This window comes from Nicotiana tabacum, chromosome 15 (assembly GCF_000715075.1).
Source record: "Nicotiana tabacum cultivar K326 chromosome 15, ASM71507v2, whole genome shotgun sequence".
In the NCBI taxonomy this organism is placed as follows: domain Eukaryota; kingdom Viridiplantae; phylum Streptophyta; class Magnoliopsida; order Solanales; family Solanaceae; genus Nicotiana; species Nicotiana tabacum.
Window position 1 is genome coordinate 93,325,931 of NC_134094.1, and position 15,408 is coordinate 93,341,338.

The following is a 15,408-nucleotide window of genomic DNA, read 5'->3' on the forward strand; positions in this document are numbered from 1 at the left end:
ACAGGATCACATTCATAACAGTATTAACCTTAAACAAACTATTATGTTCATGAAGTATTAATTAAGAACTTCTCATGAGGTTTAAGGATCAAATTCAGTACTGTTTGGCAGTAAGGAGAGGACCGAGTACAGTTTAATGTAAAAGCATGGGATCAGGAAGCCAAACATGTGGAAATTTAAAATTAACTATGCACAAATACTTTAATGATCTTACAAATGCAGGGTAAGCTTTATCAATTACAGAATCGAATCAGCAATGCCATAAAAAGGGAGCGAGTTATAAACAAGGGAAGGATTATACTAAACAGGTTTAACTCAAGTGTATAGGCTAAACCTAGCATCTGAATATGAAGCAGCCATGTTCAGTTTAAAATAGTTAACACTCAATTATAACAAGAATGACTATGCCTTGTTGGTATGAAAGACAACTTGAGAATAGCTCAATGTAAGATTCACAAAGTTAGTAGTGTCACAAAAGAATTTTAAGACAGAAAAGGTACTGCACCAAACAAGTTTATCATAACCACATAACTAAAGGCTTTATCTAGATATGAGAACAATTACGTCAAACTAGAAGATATCCATAAATATGTTTGTTTCATGAAAGTCAACTTGATAACAATAGAATGTATGCAAAAGGGTCATTGAGGTTCATAAGAGTTCATCCTAACAACACTGCTTCATATAGGTAGAACCAGTGATTAGATATGAATACAAGATTGTCACAATGACAACTCATAAGCTATTGTCTGAATTGACAAACATTGACATATAGAAGGAGAGCATTTAAAAACTTCGATTTTTTCATGTTTTAGTTAAATGGCGAGAATGTAAAATATGAACTTTCAAGTTTCGTCCTGATTAGGATTATCAAATTGTGATATCGGCTATAGAGCAATAAAATACAAGAAAATAGTGTATGGAGATAAAGATCACAATTGAACTATTGACCGAAAATCTGTAGTTTTAGACAAACATAGAAGTCATTAAAGCACATTAAGGAAGTTTAATCATACTGGCTGGCTGAAAGTCATCAAGGTTACATACAGTTCAATCAACACTATTTAAAGATACTTAGGAGCATAACAAATGATCACAGATAAACAATATCTTATCACAAACTAAATATAACATTTTTACTGCTAGTGACAGACATTATAAACTAATACAATTAGATGACATCAGCATGCTTATAGCATTCGAGTAAGACAATTAAAAGGGAGGAGGGTGTAGGTATACTGACCTTCTCTAGGGCAGCAGACAAAACATGGATTTCACTTAATTGATTAAGACCCAAAACTTCAAGCTCGAAGCAATAAAAGCACTCAAAAATGAAAGAAAAGAGAAATCAGTAAGAAACCCTAGGTTTTTGAAAATCTCAGAATTACTCTTAGATAGTTGTTGGTCGTTTTTCTCTGTTAGGTTATTCGTTGGCAGGTGATGGTAGATGAGAATATGAAAGACCCTATTTATAGTGCCACTAAGGCCTGAGGGTTTTAATAGATTCAAAATCGTGAGTGAAAAGTGACGAAAGATTGACGATGATAGCAAAATCAAGTGAAAAATCTGAGAGACAGGAGGGGAAACATGATGAACAAGTTACCTGAGTGAAAAAAGCTGATCGTTGAATGCAAAATCCATTGGTCAAAGCTCCAATATCCAGAGGTCATTGAATTTGACATATAGAATTCAAATAATCATGATTAGGCTCTGAAATGTGCTCATGCATGCTTCGATTTAACAGAACATGAAGGAAATTTGGAGATTTGAAGTTGCATCTTTGAGTCTATGGTCTCAGATTTGGGTATTTTGAATTTTGAGTGGTGAGATAGGAAATAGCTGGCTGGATTTACTAATATCTGAAAGCAAAAGGATGGTTTCAGGCTCCATCTTTGACTCATGAGAGAAAATTAAATGATTTGAAGGTTTTGCTTTTAAAGCTTAGGGTTTCAGATTAGGGGTCTTGAATTTGTGTGATGAAATTGGAATTTATCAGTGGGATTCGTGGATAGGGAGATAGAAGGGATGATTCAGAGTGGTTTCGAATGAACTTGCACAAAAATTCGTGCAATGTTCTAGAGATTGATGGTTAATGGGGATAAGAGAAACGAGAGAGGAAAGGGAAAGAGAGGCGGCTGTGTCAAAGAGAAAATGATTATGGTTTTGGGGGATGAGGAGTCTGTCTCTAGGGTTAAAGTTGAGAGATAGAATCTAGGCCGCTGATCTTTGTGATAAATGGTCCTGATAATTTGGTCAATTTGGATTTTAGAAATGATTTAATGGGAAATATCAGTCGTTGTTTGATAACTTTGATCGGATTGTAATTAAATCTCTGGGCGATTGAAATTTAAAGAGGAAATAATCTTAAAACGTGGGCCATTGATATAAGAGATGCACGGCCCAGATGGTTTGTATTTGTTTTGTGTACTGGAGACGGGTGACGTGGCAAGTAGTGATTGGTGAAAAGGTGATGGAACAGATTGCCAACAGGGATGGGATAAGTTGTTTTGGACCGGGTCAGATCCGTTTGGGCTTGGTTATTGGGCTAAAAATAATTTAAGAGATGGCCACTTAACTTCTAATTGATAATTGCAATTGTAGCCTTTTGTCTTTTAATCTCTTTTTGAAATTAATTTTAATGAACTTAACAATTTTCAATAAAATGTGAAAACATTATAACTGCTGATTATTTTAATTAATTATTTGTAAAAATACCTTGTTTTCTAAATTAACTTTGAATTATTAACATAGTAGTCTAATTAACTAGAAATTAAAGTGTAATTCATTAAATTAAGTATAGAACCTATGTAATGTACATACAAAAGTTATTTTAATAATCTTAAAATAGTAAGTATATTTGTAATATTGATACTACATGATTAATTTTAAAACTAATACTAAATTAATTTGTGAAAATAAGCATTTATTACTAGAAAATACTTTTAAACCATTTATTGTAAATTATTAAGTATAAATAAATTAATTTAATAAGGAGGGTCAAAATTGGCCGTCAACAGCTGCCCCTCTTTGACCGGAGACGCTGAATGAGTTTTCGGGCAAAGAAATTGAACCAAAGCCAATTTTGTCCTGACTTTTGGCATGCATTGCAGGAGTGGCATGAAGATTATGAGTTGATTGAGTTAAGGAATAATTTTGGAGAGACTGGGGCCGAATTCTGGCATTGAATTGCTTATATACCTTGGGTTTAATGAGGATCAGGACTTATATAGTTATGGGATGAAGATTTTTGAGGAAGCGACACTCGCAGCAATTGCCGCAGTATCGTATTATGACGATACGTGAGACGGAGGATTGGGCACTCATGATAGCTTAAATTTTGCTGCTTGATTTGAAGGATTTGAGAGATTGGGGCCAAATTCTGGCATTGAATTGCTTATATACCTCGGGTTTAATGAGGATCATGCCTCATATAGTTCTGGAGTGAAGATGTTTGAGGAAGCGACACTTGCAGCAATTGCCGCAGTATCGTATTATGACGATACGACGAGACGGAGGATTGGGCACTCATGATAGCTTGAATTTTGCTGCTTGATTTGAAGGATTTGAAAATTTTGAGTTTCACTAGTCATCTTGAACTTGGATCCTTGGACCACTAATAGGTTGGTTGTTCCTCATAGAGTTGTAGTTTGGTTTGCTGCTAAGAAACGTTGCACGATGTGATGTTTGTTCCTGCAAAACAAATGAAATACATACATACCAATATATTTCAATGTAGAATATATTAAGATGCGTTGTAAATAATGCAGGAATGATGATGTCTGGCTGCCGGCAAGCCGTTATTTGGGATCGGGATAATAGGATACTTCATCTTGACTAGATTTGTTAGCCGGGATGTGTACCATTCCACAGCTGTTGGAGCGTTTGAAAATTATCTCCGCTTGTTAAGAGAGCTTGATTTGTAGAGAGCGTCTCCGTTTGTTAGGAGGGCTTTGCACTAAGAAATGTCTCCGCTTGTTGGGAGAGCTTGATTTGTAGAGTGCATCTACGCTTGTTGGGAGAGCTTTGCACTGAGAAATGTAACGTAGTCTCCTCTTATGAGTGATTGACTAAACCATAATCATGTCTGAAGCTGCATACCCAAGAGATAGTCCTGACTATGAAGCTAAGCTGCGGCCATCAATTGGTAGAACATCGATGACGAGGTTTGCGACTGTCTATTCTGGCATCCGTTGCAATGGAGCGGCAATGCGAGTTGCTTCGTTGGCATAGTTTGCAGTTTGCTATATACAAGGCTCCAGTTGGTGAAGCCGACCTTCGATTTGTACGGGGTGCTCCGGTCAATTGAGCTGACGGTTTGCTATATACAAGGCTTCAATTGGTAAAGCCGATGACTCGTTTGTATAGGGTGCTCCGATTAGTTGAGCATGCGGTTTGCTATATACATGGCTTCAATTGGTGAAGCCGACGATCCATTTTGTACAAAATGTTCCGATAGTTTGAGCAGGTGGTTTGCTATACAGGTTTTCCGTATCAGCGGTCTGACTCCGAGGTACCTGCAAAGGATTTAAAGGTTAGCTTTAGCTGTACCAGAAAAATGCAAGTAAAGGAGAAAGATAGAAAATCTTAGGCAAGTGGCGGATCCATCATTTGCCCCAGTATGGTCTTAGTGGTTTCTTACTCCCCGTTGACCCTACACCCAAAGACAAATTCTTAGTGGGGGCGAGGAAGTTGGTTTGTGTCGACCACAGTGTTGGTTTGCCTCGGCCTTTGACATGATTGCGCCACAAAGTTCGGTAGATGGAATAAATTACTGTATATATGTATATATATATGTTTTTTGGTTTTAAAAACATTTTGAAAATACTTTGTTCCGGATTAAGACATGTTACGAAAGGTTTTCCACATACAAGCATATCCTCTTGAAAACTTTATCCTGTTGATGTTGATTTTTAGTGATGCTTCTGATAACACGGCCGCTTGCTGTCGCGGTTGCATCCTAATTTGAACTAATGCATTACAAGGCTTTCATAAGGTTATGACCGAACCCTTTTAGGTTGCCTATGTATTCGAAATGGAATCAGGTCTGAACATAGTTCGTGGATTATTATAAAATACGATGAAGATGACCGAGCCTAACTCAGGCAACCTACGTATCCAAATGGAATCAGGTTAAAGCGTAGTTCGATTACAACAGATACAAAATTATGGGATTTAAGAATGAAAATGGCCGAGTCTGACTCAGACTGCCTATGTATCCAAATGGAATCAGGCCAGAACGTAGTTCAATTAAAAAGGACGACTGAATTCGATGAGAATTTCCTATGTATTCCTTTCCAAGGAAATCAAGTCGGTGTAGTTCCTGAGCAACATACAAAAGTGCTATTTGGTTTTTCTATTACAAGAGAAGGGGGAGAGAAACCTCACCCTATATGGATTGACTATGTATCCCTTCGCAGGAAGTCATGTTGAACGTAGTTCTGTTATATAAAAACCTAACTCTATTTGTCTTCAAACATAGTATCTCTTGATTGCGTCTGAGTTGATGGGCTTCGTGTTGACTCTTCCATCCATTTCTTCCAAGATTAGAGCTCTACCCAACAGTGCTCGGTGAACCACATGAGGACCTTGCCAGTTTGGTGCGAACTTTCCTTTTGCTTCTTCTTAAAGGGGAAAGATTTTCTTCAAGACCAACCGGCCCGGTGTGAATTGGCGAGGCTTCACTCTCTTGTTAAATGCACTGGCCATCCTGTTCTGATATAGCTAGCCGTGGCATACTGCATCCATTCGTTTCTTGTCAATGAGCATGAGTTGCTCCTGTCTAACCTATATGCACTCTGCATCATATAATTTTGCCTCTTGAATGACCCTTAAAGTCATGACCCAAATCGGAGGTACGCGATGGGCACCCAGTGCCTTACTCAACCGAGTACCCCGCGTATATATATTTTTATCATACAATCATTTATAAATGGGACAGAAAGGTAGTCATGAGATAACCAGTATAAAACATAAGGGAATAATCAATATAGGAATACTCATAATGATATACAAACTTATGCATGTGACATACGGGCCTATAAGGCCGACATGAACATTTTTACTCTCAAAACATATGCCGACTAGGACTTACCAGCATCATTATACATGACATATATCTACAATACTCTAAGAGTACATAAACGTCATAAGGGTCGGGACAGGGTCCCGCTATACCAATCAATACATGTCCAAAGCATACTGACCAAATAGGTAACCCTTGAGAAAGTGGAGTGCACCAACACCTTTTGCTGAGCTGATAGCCTAATAGGAGGACCATCAACCTGTCTATGGGGACTTGCGGGCATGAAATGCAGCGTCCCCAGGAAAAAGGGATATCGGTATGAATAAGAATCGCTATGTAAAGAGAGATAGAGAAGATACAATCTGTAACATCTGAGTGCCTCTAAGGGCTACTGACATGAAATGTATGATGCATATATATACATAAGGTTTAAAACCATTTGCCTTTGTGGGCATCATCATCATCATATCTTACCCTGCCGTAATAGCTCAGTAAAAATGTACCCGGCCACATGGAGCTCGGTAAAAACCTACTGATCAGTGGTTGCACACTAGGTGCCGTACCCGGCCGACTATAGCATGACTTGGTAGAGTAAAATAGATACATATATATAATGCATGCTGGACTCATAGAATCACATTCTAAATCTTTTGGGAGTAGCGTAAGGTCATTGCACCTTTGATTAACATAATGGACATCCATACCATCAATATGAACCTCAATATGATTCAAGGACCATACATACTTGCTTAGAATAACTTTATAAGGAAAGAACAACATGGAAAACCTTAGTTGCTAGGAGTAGATCCGTTATGAAATAGCGTATCGTTTACGTTCATTTCATTTAGATCATGCCAAAATAAAGAAGTGCCTTAACATACACATATGATCTCTTCCTTATTACTCAACCAAGCTCAACACAACTTCTTGCATCTACAACAAGTGAAATGATATTGCCATCAACATATAATGTCATACCATCGTATTTGGCTAGTCGTATGGCTTACGGAAAATCGGGCAGCAACTCCCATGTTTTTAATACATCCCAAAGACCACTCAGGTCATCAAAATCCCAACAACAACAACTATAACCAACAATAGCAACAACAACCATATAATCCAATATGAGCTTCTACAATTATCTTAACAATCATATTGAGCGGCAAGCTTATTTTTACTAATAACAAATTATAAACTGAATCCAAATCTCATTCCATAAATTATTTTACAACCTTCACAACATCTTACTTATATGTATTATATTATTCCTAGTTCAAAACATCCACAAAATGCCTTCCGAAACAGCCCCAGACGCCTAGCACTTTAACTTTTATTGTCAATCACTTGTTTTTCACCTTTTCTTCTTCAATGAACTTAATTAACACCTAGAAAAGCTTAACAACAACAGCCACAATATTATCAAATTATTTCTCATAATTTTCAGCCACCACAAACCATATATTTTGCCCCAAACCGGTTCAACCAAAAAGATAACCATATTCCATGTTCTCTCAAGTGCTATCTTATGGTTTTTCACTCAAACAACACAACCAATACAAGATTAACCTTAGGCACAATCAAGAAGATGTTATAAATACCTTGGACAACATCTACAACTTGAAACCCCATCTCAACTTAGCTCACAATAGCCCTTAATCACACCACAACAGTATAGAAACGTTCTCTTGTAGTCTTTAACACTTTTGATGATGATTTGAATTGATTTCCCTTGAGTTCGGTTCTTGGATCTAGGATATATGTTAGAGAGGGTTTTGGAGAGCTTTTTGGACGAATTTTGGGTGATAAATGACCCGAAATGAGGCTGAAACATCTTTTAAAAGAAGTAAGGTCCGTGGCCGTCTCAAGTGGGTCCCAACCAGAGCTTCTTGTGCAGTCTCGCAAAAATACAAATATCTCTCTACTCTGATTTCATATCGATAAACGATTTAATTCATTGGAAACTAGACTCGTAGATCTTCAATTTTGTGGGTAGATAACCCCGTAATTCTAAGTACATTGATAGAAAATCTTAGTAAAATTATACCTTAAGTTTCAGTGAAATAATGAACGTAACTTACGACAACTTTTGTCGACTTTTATTTCATAACTCGCTTAGCTTCAAAACATAACACGACTATCACACTACTAAAACACCATATAGAATTACCTTTTTATCATCTTACACACCCTAGTATCACCCCACATGTACGGGTTATAACATTTCTAACTTGCCGACTTTCGACGAAACTTATTTTCTTTGATTCGATTAGCTTCTTAACCTTCCAACCCTCACGATACTCTTAAAAAATTGTTTTAACCCATCATTATCTTTATAAAGGTCCTTCAACTCTCCGGATCATATTGATTCACTAAAGATGAATTCTAATATGAAAGTATAGGGTGTAACACTTAAAGATGGTATTTCAACCTCTGCATGTATCACAACATCAATGTCGTATACAAACATATACGGCGTTGCTCCATTGGATGTTCTCATGGTAGTCCGATAACCCAGTAAAGTGAAAGGTAGTTTCTTGTGCCATTGTCTGTGATTGTCCACTATCTTTTGTAAAATTCTGTTGATATTTTTGTTGGCTGCCTCCACTGCCCCATTCATTTGTGGTTTGTAGGCTGTGGAATTGCGGTGGACGATTCTGAACTTCTCGTAGATTTATCTCATGAGGTCGCTGTTGAGGTTGGCAGCATTGTCAGTGATGATAAACTCGGGTATCCCAAAACTGCAGACAATGTTGTTTCAGATGAAATCTGCCAATACCTTCTTTGTGACGGCCTTGTAAGTAGATGCCTTGACCTATTTGGTGAAATAGTCGATAGCTACCAAGATGAAACAATGTCCATTTAATGTAGTAGGCTCTATAGGTCCAATCACATCCATGCCACAAGCGACGAACAGCCAGGGTGAACCCAGTATGTTTAACTCATTCGGCGAAACCCAGATGAAATCCCCGTGAATCTAGCACTGGTGACACTTCTGCACATAGTGGATACTGTGGCTTTCCATAGTCATCCAAAAGTATCCAGATCTCAATATCTTCTTGGCAAAAGTGAACTCGTTCATGTGGGATACACACATTCCTCCATGTATCTCCTCCAATAATCCGACTACCTCGGCAACATCTACGCATCTTAACAAACCTATGTCTGGGGTCCTCTTGTACATGATTTCCCTATTGAGGAAAAAGTGGTTAGCCAGCCTCCTGAGGGCTTGCTTTTGACCATTTGTAGCATTCTCCGGGTATTCTCTGGTTGCAAGGAATTTCTTGATGTCGTGATACCATGGTTTACCATCTGGTTCCTTATCTACATGGAAGCAATAAGCATGTTGATCCCTGATCTCTACCTCAATAAAGTTGATGTAGTTCTTGTCTGGGTGCTGAATCATAGATAATATGGTTTCAAGGGCATCGACGAACTCGTTCTGAATCCTGGGGACATGGTTGAACTCAATCTTTGTGAACTTCTTTCATAGCTCCTTCTCACGGTGACGTACAGAAGTATCTTGACATTTTTGATGGACCATTCCCCTTGGACCTGATGTATTAGTAGACTAGAATCCCCTATGACCAAAAGCGTTCTAGCATTCAAGTTGACTGTCATTCTGATCCCAAGTATGCATGCTTCGTATTCAGCCATATTATTGGCACAAAGGAATCTGATATTTGCCGATGCTCGATAATGCTGTACAGATTCCGAAATCAGTACTGCCCAATTTCGACTCCTTTGAAGTTTGCTGCTCCATCGAAAATCATTCTCCATCTAGGGTACGATTCGGCAATATCTTCGACAGCAAATATCACTTTTTCATCCGGAAAATACGTAGTAAGTGTCTTAGTATCCCATCCACCGGATTCTCTGTGAGGTGGTCGGCTAAGGCTTGTCCTTTCATAGACTTCTGAGTTATATACACAATGTCAATTTACTGAGGAGAATTTGCCATTTAGCTAGCTTTTCGGTAGGCATCGACTTCTAGAAGATGTACTTTAGCCGGTCGAGCTACGATATCAGATGCGTAGTGTATGCTAACATATAATGCCTTAGTTTCTGGGAAATCCAAGTCCGAGCAAAACAAATGCGTTATATCAAAGTGTACTTGGCCTAGCATAGCGTGAACTTCTTACTTAAGTAGTAGATAGTCTGCTCCTTTCTCCCAGTATCGTCATGTTGTCCCAACACACGGCCGAAGGCGCTATCCAAAACTGACAAGTATAGTAACAATGGCTTCCCGAGTTTGGGGGAACCATCACTGGTGGATTTGATAGATACTCCTTGATTATGTTGAAGGCTTTCTGACACTCTTCTGTCCATTTTGTGGCAACATCTTTCTTCAACAACTTAAAAATGGGTTTAGAGATTACCGCGGGCTGGGCTATGAAACGACTGATGTAATTTAATCTACACAGGAAACTCATCACATCTTTCATGCTCTTTGGTGGTGGCAATTCCTGAATGGCCTTGATTTTTGATGGGTCCAGTTCTATTCCCTTCCTGCTTACAATGAAACCCAACATCTTTCTAGCGGGGACACCGAACGCGTTGATGGGTTCAACTTCAAACTGTACCTTTGCAGGCGTTGAAAGATTTCCTCAAATCGTCCAAGTGCTCTGAACTCTTCCGAGACTTTATGATGACATCATCCAGATACACTTCAATCTCCTTATGAATGATGTCGTGAAAGAGGGTCGTCTAGGCCCTCATGTAGGCGGCGCCCATGTTCTTGAGACTGAACGACGTGACTCTATAGCAGTAAACTTCCCAGGGCGTAGTGAAGGTTGTCTTCTATGCATCTTCTTCATGCATCAAGATTTGGTTGTACCCAGTGAAACAATCCACAAACGACTGCAGTTCATGCTTCGCGCAATTATCGATGAGGATGTGAATATTTTGCGGTCCATTATGAGATTGCATATCCGTTTTGTGGTGCACACTTTTGTCACAGATTTAGCATAAAAGATTTTGAAGTGTGATTCTGCGGTCCATTTCGCGGTCGCATAATTGGTATGCGGACCGTAGACCTGCCATAGACCTATCTAGACCAGCCTAGTTTTTGAGATCATTTTTGTGGTCCATTTTGCGGGCAGCATACCTATTCTGCAGTCCACTTTGAGATCGCAAAGTTGAGTTCGGAGGGTCCATTTTCTTGTTTTTATAACCCGACCTCATTTCTTATAAAATGACTTTGGGGTTATTTTGGCCGGGTAAAACACATATTTTAGAGAGAGAGAGAAGTGTTTTAGAGAGAGACGAAGGATCCCTAAGTGCATGGATCATCAATCCCTGTCCCAGTGGGAATCATTCACTAGACCATCATCTACCCGGGTAAGACCTTGTCCTAAAACCTTCATCCAATTGTTATGAGTTTAACTAGGTTATAGAGTAGGAGATAGGCCATGCATGTGACATTAGGTTTTAGTAGGAGGGATTGATGAACTATTTTGGATAGTTTCTTGTTGAAATTGGTTGAGGGAGAAAGGGAATACCATTTCAGAGCTTTGTAGTTGATTTTGCATAATAGGCGTTTGACAAACTTCCCAAGAGAGTTATATCATGAGAATCCTTCTAATTATTATCCGATTTTCACTATCTTTCTATAGATTGATATTGCTAGTAGTGTTGGAATATTGTAGTAAATTAAGGTAAGCTCAAAGCGAGGTATGTTTGCTAAACTTCTCTCTTAGAATTGAATCCCACGTTGTTCTCGTAAGTCTCAAGTATGATGGGTCAATTCGTTATTTCTCGTGTCTCGAGTTATTCATTATAAATTTGACTATTATGAATAAGCTTTTCGTCGAAAGATATATGTTTAAAATATGTTTTGAATGCTCTTGTCATATTATGTTATCATTCGAGAATGTGCTCAAAGTATGGTTTGTGTGTGAATGTGATGACTTCAAGTTGTGCTTCAAATGCGAGTAATTATGAAATTCTGAAAGAAAACTCAATGTACTTAAGACTCTTAATTGCTCATATGTGTATTTAAAAATCTGGATTAGAAATTCCTTGTTGTTGATAACCCATGACGATGCTTTAAAGTGAAAGAGGTGTTCATGACATATGAAATACAGCCACTATGCCAAGAATGATATTACAATTGTGGCCACTAGTTCGAATGAAATGAAAATATGAGTAAACGACTATGAAATAAACAGAAAGTCCTTTATATAATAAACAATTGGGAGTATCATTAGTTACCCAGGAAGGGTAGGATGAAATGACCTAACCTCGAAACTACACATGCTGGTGTAGAGATTGTGGTATTGTGATTACACCTCCATCCGCACACATTGGGGTGAGGCAGTAGGGCCGCTTTGTATAGAGACTGTGGTATTGTGATTACACCTCCACTTTCATACATTAGGGTGAGGTTGCAAGGCCGCTTTGTGTAGAGATTGTGGTATTGCGATTACACCTCCACCTGCACACATTAGGGTGAGGCGGCATGACCGCTTTTTATAGAGATTGTTATTGTGATTGTGGTTGTGATTGAGAATATTCCCCTTAATCGAGATGTGATGATTGCTAGCAGAGGGTGATGTTGATCCACATGACATTGTGGTGATACGGCCTAGTCGATCGGGCCATGATGGGACTTCGTGCTAAAGCCTGGTGGTATATCTGTACTAATGATCTCCCAACCAAAAATAATATTATTTTTGTACTTTGAAAATTTTTCTGTTATAACTTGATGTTTGGATATCATTGATTGTTACTTGTTGCTTCCATGGTTTTCCCCTTCTTATATTGGCATTCTATTTCTAAAAAGGACATTTAGATTCACATACTAGTACTATTCCACATGTACAAACGTCCTTATTGCCGGAGGTGCTGCATCTTCAATAGATGCAGGTAGTTCATCAGCGGGCAACTTTGATCTTCGTTAGCAGTTATTTTCTGTTTAGCAGGTTTTCATGAGCCCCACTCTATTCTGGGCCATATGTCACTTGACGTTGTACTTTATGTTTTGAGGCATAGCCGAGGCCTTGTCACCGACACCTCTATATTACTCTTCGGTTATACTTAGAGGCTCCGTAAACATAGTGTGGGTTGTATAGTTGTGTTGGAAGAGTCAAACTAGATATGTTGTAATTGTATCACATGATCCACTTCAAATTATGAATGTGTAATATATTTTGGGAATTATGAATGAAGCAACTAATGGTAATGTAATTGGTTTTGTTCATTAAATCCTCTCAATGGTTAATCAATGAAATATATCTTCTCTTTATTCATGGGTGAGTTTTGGTAGAAGGTATTGTATAGTTTGCTCGGTCGAGTTATCTCAATTGAGTGACGGTCGCACTCCACGAGGTCTGGGCATGAAAATTTGGTATTAGAGCCTAAGGTTTTAAAGTGTCCTAGGATGTCTCGGAGCCGTGTCTAGTAGAGTTCTTCTTATTAGTGTGTTGTCGACCACATCTATAATTAGAAGGCTACTTGGACATTTAAGAATTTCACCCTTCTTTGATACTCCAGATCGTATGATAGAGCTCAAGATATGAAGCTAATTTCCTCGTCATGTCTCATTTTACAGATGTGTAATACACGACTTCGAACAGGAATGAGGGAATGACATCGCCATTGAATCTGGGGGAGATTGCACGAGAGTTTGTTTGGAGAATGTGTCAAGCCATGGAGAGATTGGAAGAACTCGTTGCTAAAGGAAGTGTCCTTTCTCCTATCAATAGCACCGCACCACCGGATCATGTGGCGAGAGCATCTAAGAAATGAAAGAGGGTTGTGTGTACCAATGAGCCAGATTGTTTGATTTGTAAGAAGCGCCACTTGGGGAGATATTGGATGACTCTTGAAATATGCTATGGTTGTGGAAAGAGGGGGCACATGAAGAACAAATGCCCTAGGTTGGGTACACTCATCCCGGTCTGCCCGATATGCGGGAAGGAATATTTGGCATCGTGTCGTGAGTATGATCATCAGCATGGTAGGGGTGGTAGATTTGGGTAATTCCAAAGGCCCACACAGCAAACCAGTATAGGGATTGTTACTCCCACCATAAAGTCCTGGAGGAAGGATAAGGGGGATGTTTATGAAGTATGCAAGAAGGGTAAATATCAGGTCGGTTGGGCGAGTCAGTTTAGCAGACCTCATTCCCGTTGTGTGAAGTGTAGTAGGTGTCATTCGCGGGTATGTCACTATGGTACCAATGTATGTTACGGATGTGGAGTCGAGGGGCATCAGTTAAGGCCCTGCCCTGTCAATCTAAAGTTACCAAGTAAGTCACTCCTTAGTACATCATTTTGAACACCACATACTTTTCCTTATAGTATATGTACATCTATATTGAGAGCCTGTATAGATATGGTCTTAACAAGATGCTAAATAACAAAACATTGCATGTACCTACTCTTAACGAGACACATTATTCGTGAAGCCACTTTATCACACTTCTTTTACTTACAATATCTTGAGGAATTGAGTTATAACCCTAGGCTAATACTTCCCACTTGCTTCCCTAAATTCTCAACAAGGGACTATACCTGATGAATTTCTTACAGAACCTTTTGATTCAAATGGATAACATCTACTCACTTGTGCTTATGCATGCACCGTCATAATGTTTACCTATGTGGTATCAAATCTAATGTAAGGCAACCTAGTGTTGAGATATTTCTTGAGACACTCTCTTTCTCTCCTGTGTATGTGGCTCCTATGGTTCGAGAAGTCAGTTTACTCCTTTGTGAATATTATCATAGACCATTTTCTCTGTCTAGTAACATAAGAGCATGTCTCAGCGCCTAACATATGGGTACATGTCAATTGAAATGATCACTTGTTTGCGTAATATTTCTCGATAATTTGAGATTTTAACAAATTCGTCGTAGGAATATCTATTGTTTGCCCACCTCACTATAACCTTCATGTCCACCTAGATCATGCCTCAGTGAGTAACTCACTTTGTTTTTAGTATTGTAGTTGCCCGCGACGTAGCTTGGAATTGCCGTTCGAGAGTTTTTATAGCAGAAATATGTCCAGCTCATAACAAGTGTTCATTTTCTCCTTACACCTCTACAACATGTTCTGATTGTGTTCCTTAGTTAGTAAATTCACTGTGCTGGTTTCCCGACACTTGTTGGAACACCATGAGAGATCGCATCCTTCCATATGTCGCTATAACACTTCCTTTCTCATAAGCATACCTTAATAGGCTCTCCGTCAAGACCAAATGCATGAATTAATCCCAATATTGAGCTGTCCAAGCTACATGGTTTCACTCGTGTGTGGTTGAAGTTAAGCAGCCTTACCGCGACCATTTCCTCCCCACTTCAGGTGGAAGTTCTAGATTCTGGCACATATCATGAGCATATTAATTTGAAAGATAATTTTGTCGTATCTCTAGTTCTCTCATGTAG

General features: G+C 38.8%; 1 protein-coding gene across 1 annotated transcript; it reads right to left on the reverse strand.

The window, feature by feature from the left end:
• Positions 1-8,996: 8,996 nt before the first annotated feature.
• LOC107816909 (uncharacterized) lies at positions 8,997-9,799 on the reverse strand. The gene is made up of 2 exons (XM_016642656.1): positions 9,534-9,799; positions 8,997-9,468 (listed from the first exon to the last, which is right to left on the reverse strand). Exons 1-2 carry the CDS (start codon positions 9,797-9,799, stop codon positions 8,997-8,999), a joined length of 738 nt encoding a protein of 245 aa, XP_016498142.1.
• Positions 9,800-15,408: the final 5,609 nt, after the last annotated feature.

Bases quoted from the DNA above. Each gene is read 5' to 3' on its own strand.
- LOC107816909 (XM_016642656.1), bottom strand. From the start codon at position 9,799: ATGGAGAATGATTTTCGATGGAGCAGCAAACTTCAAAGGAGTCGAAAT. The intron at 9,469-9,533 runs GTACGTCACCGT...CCATGTCCCCAG, and splicing joins AAAAATGTCAAGATACTTCT to GATTCAGAACGAGTTCGTCG.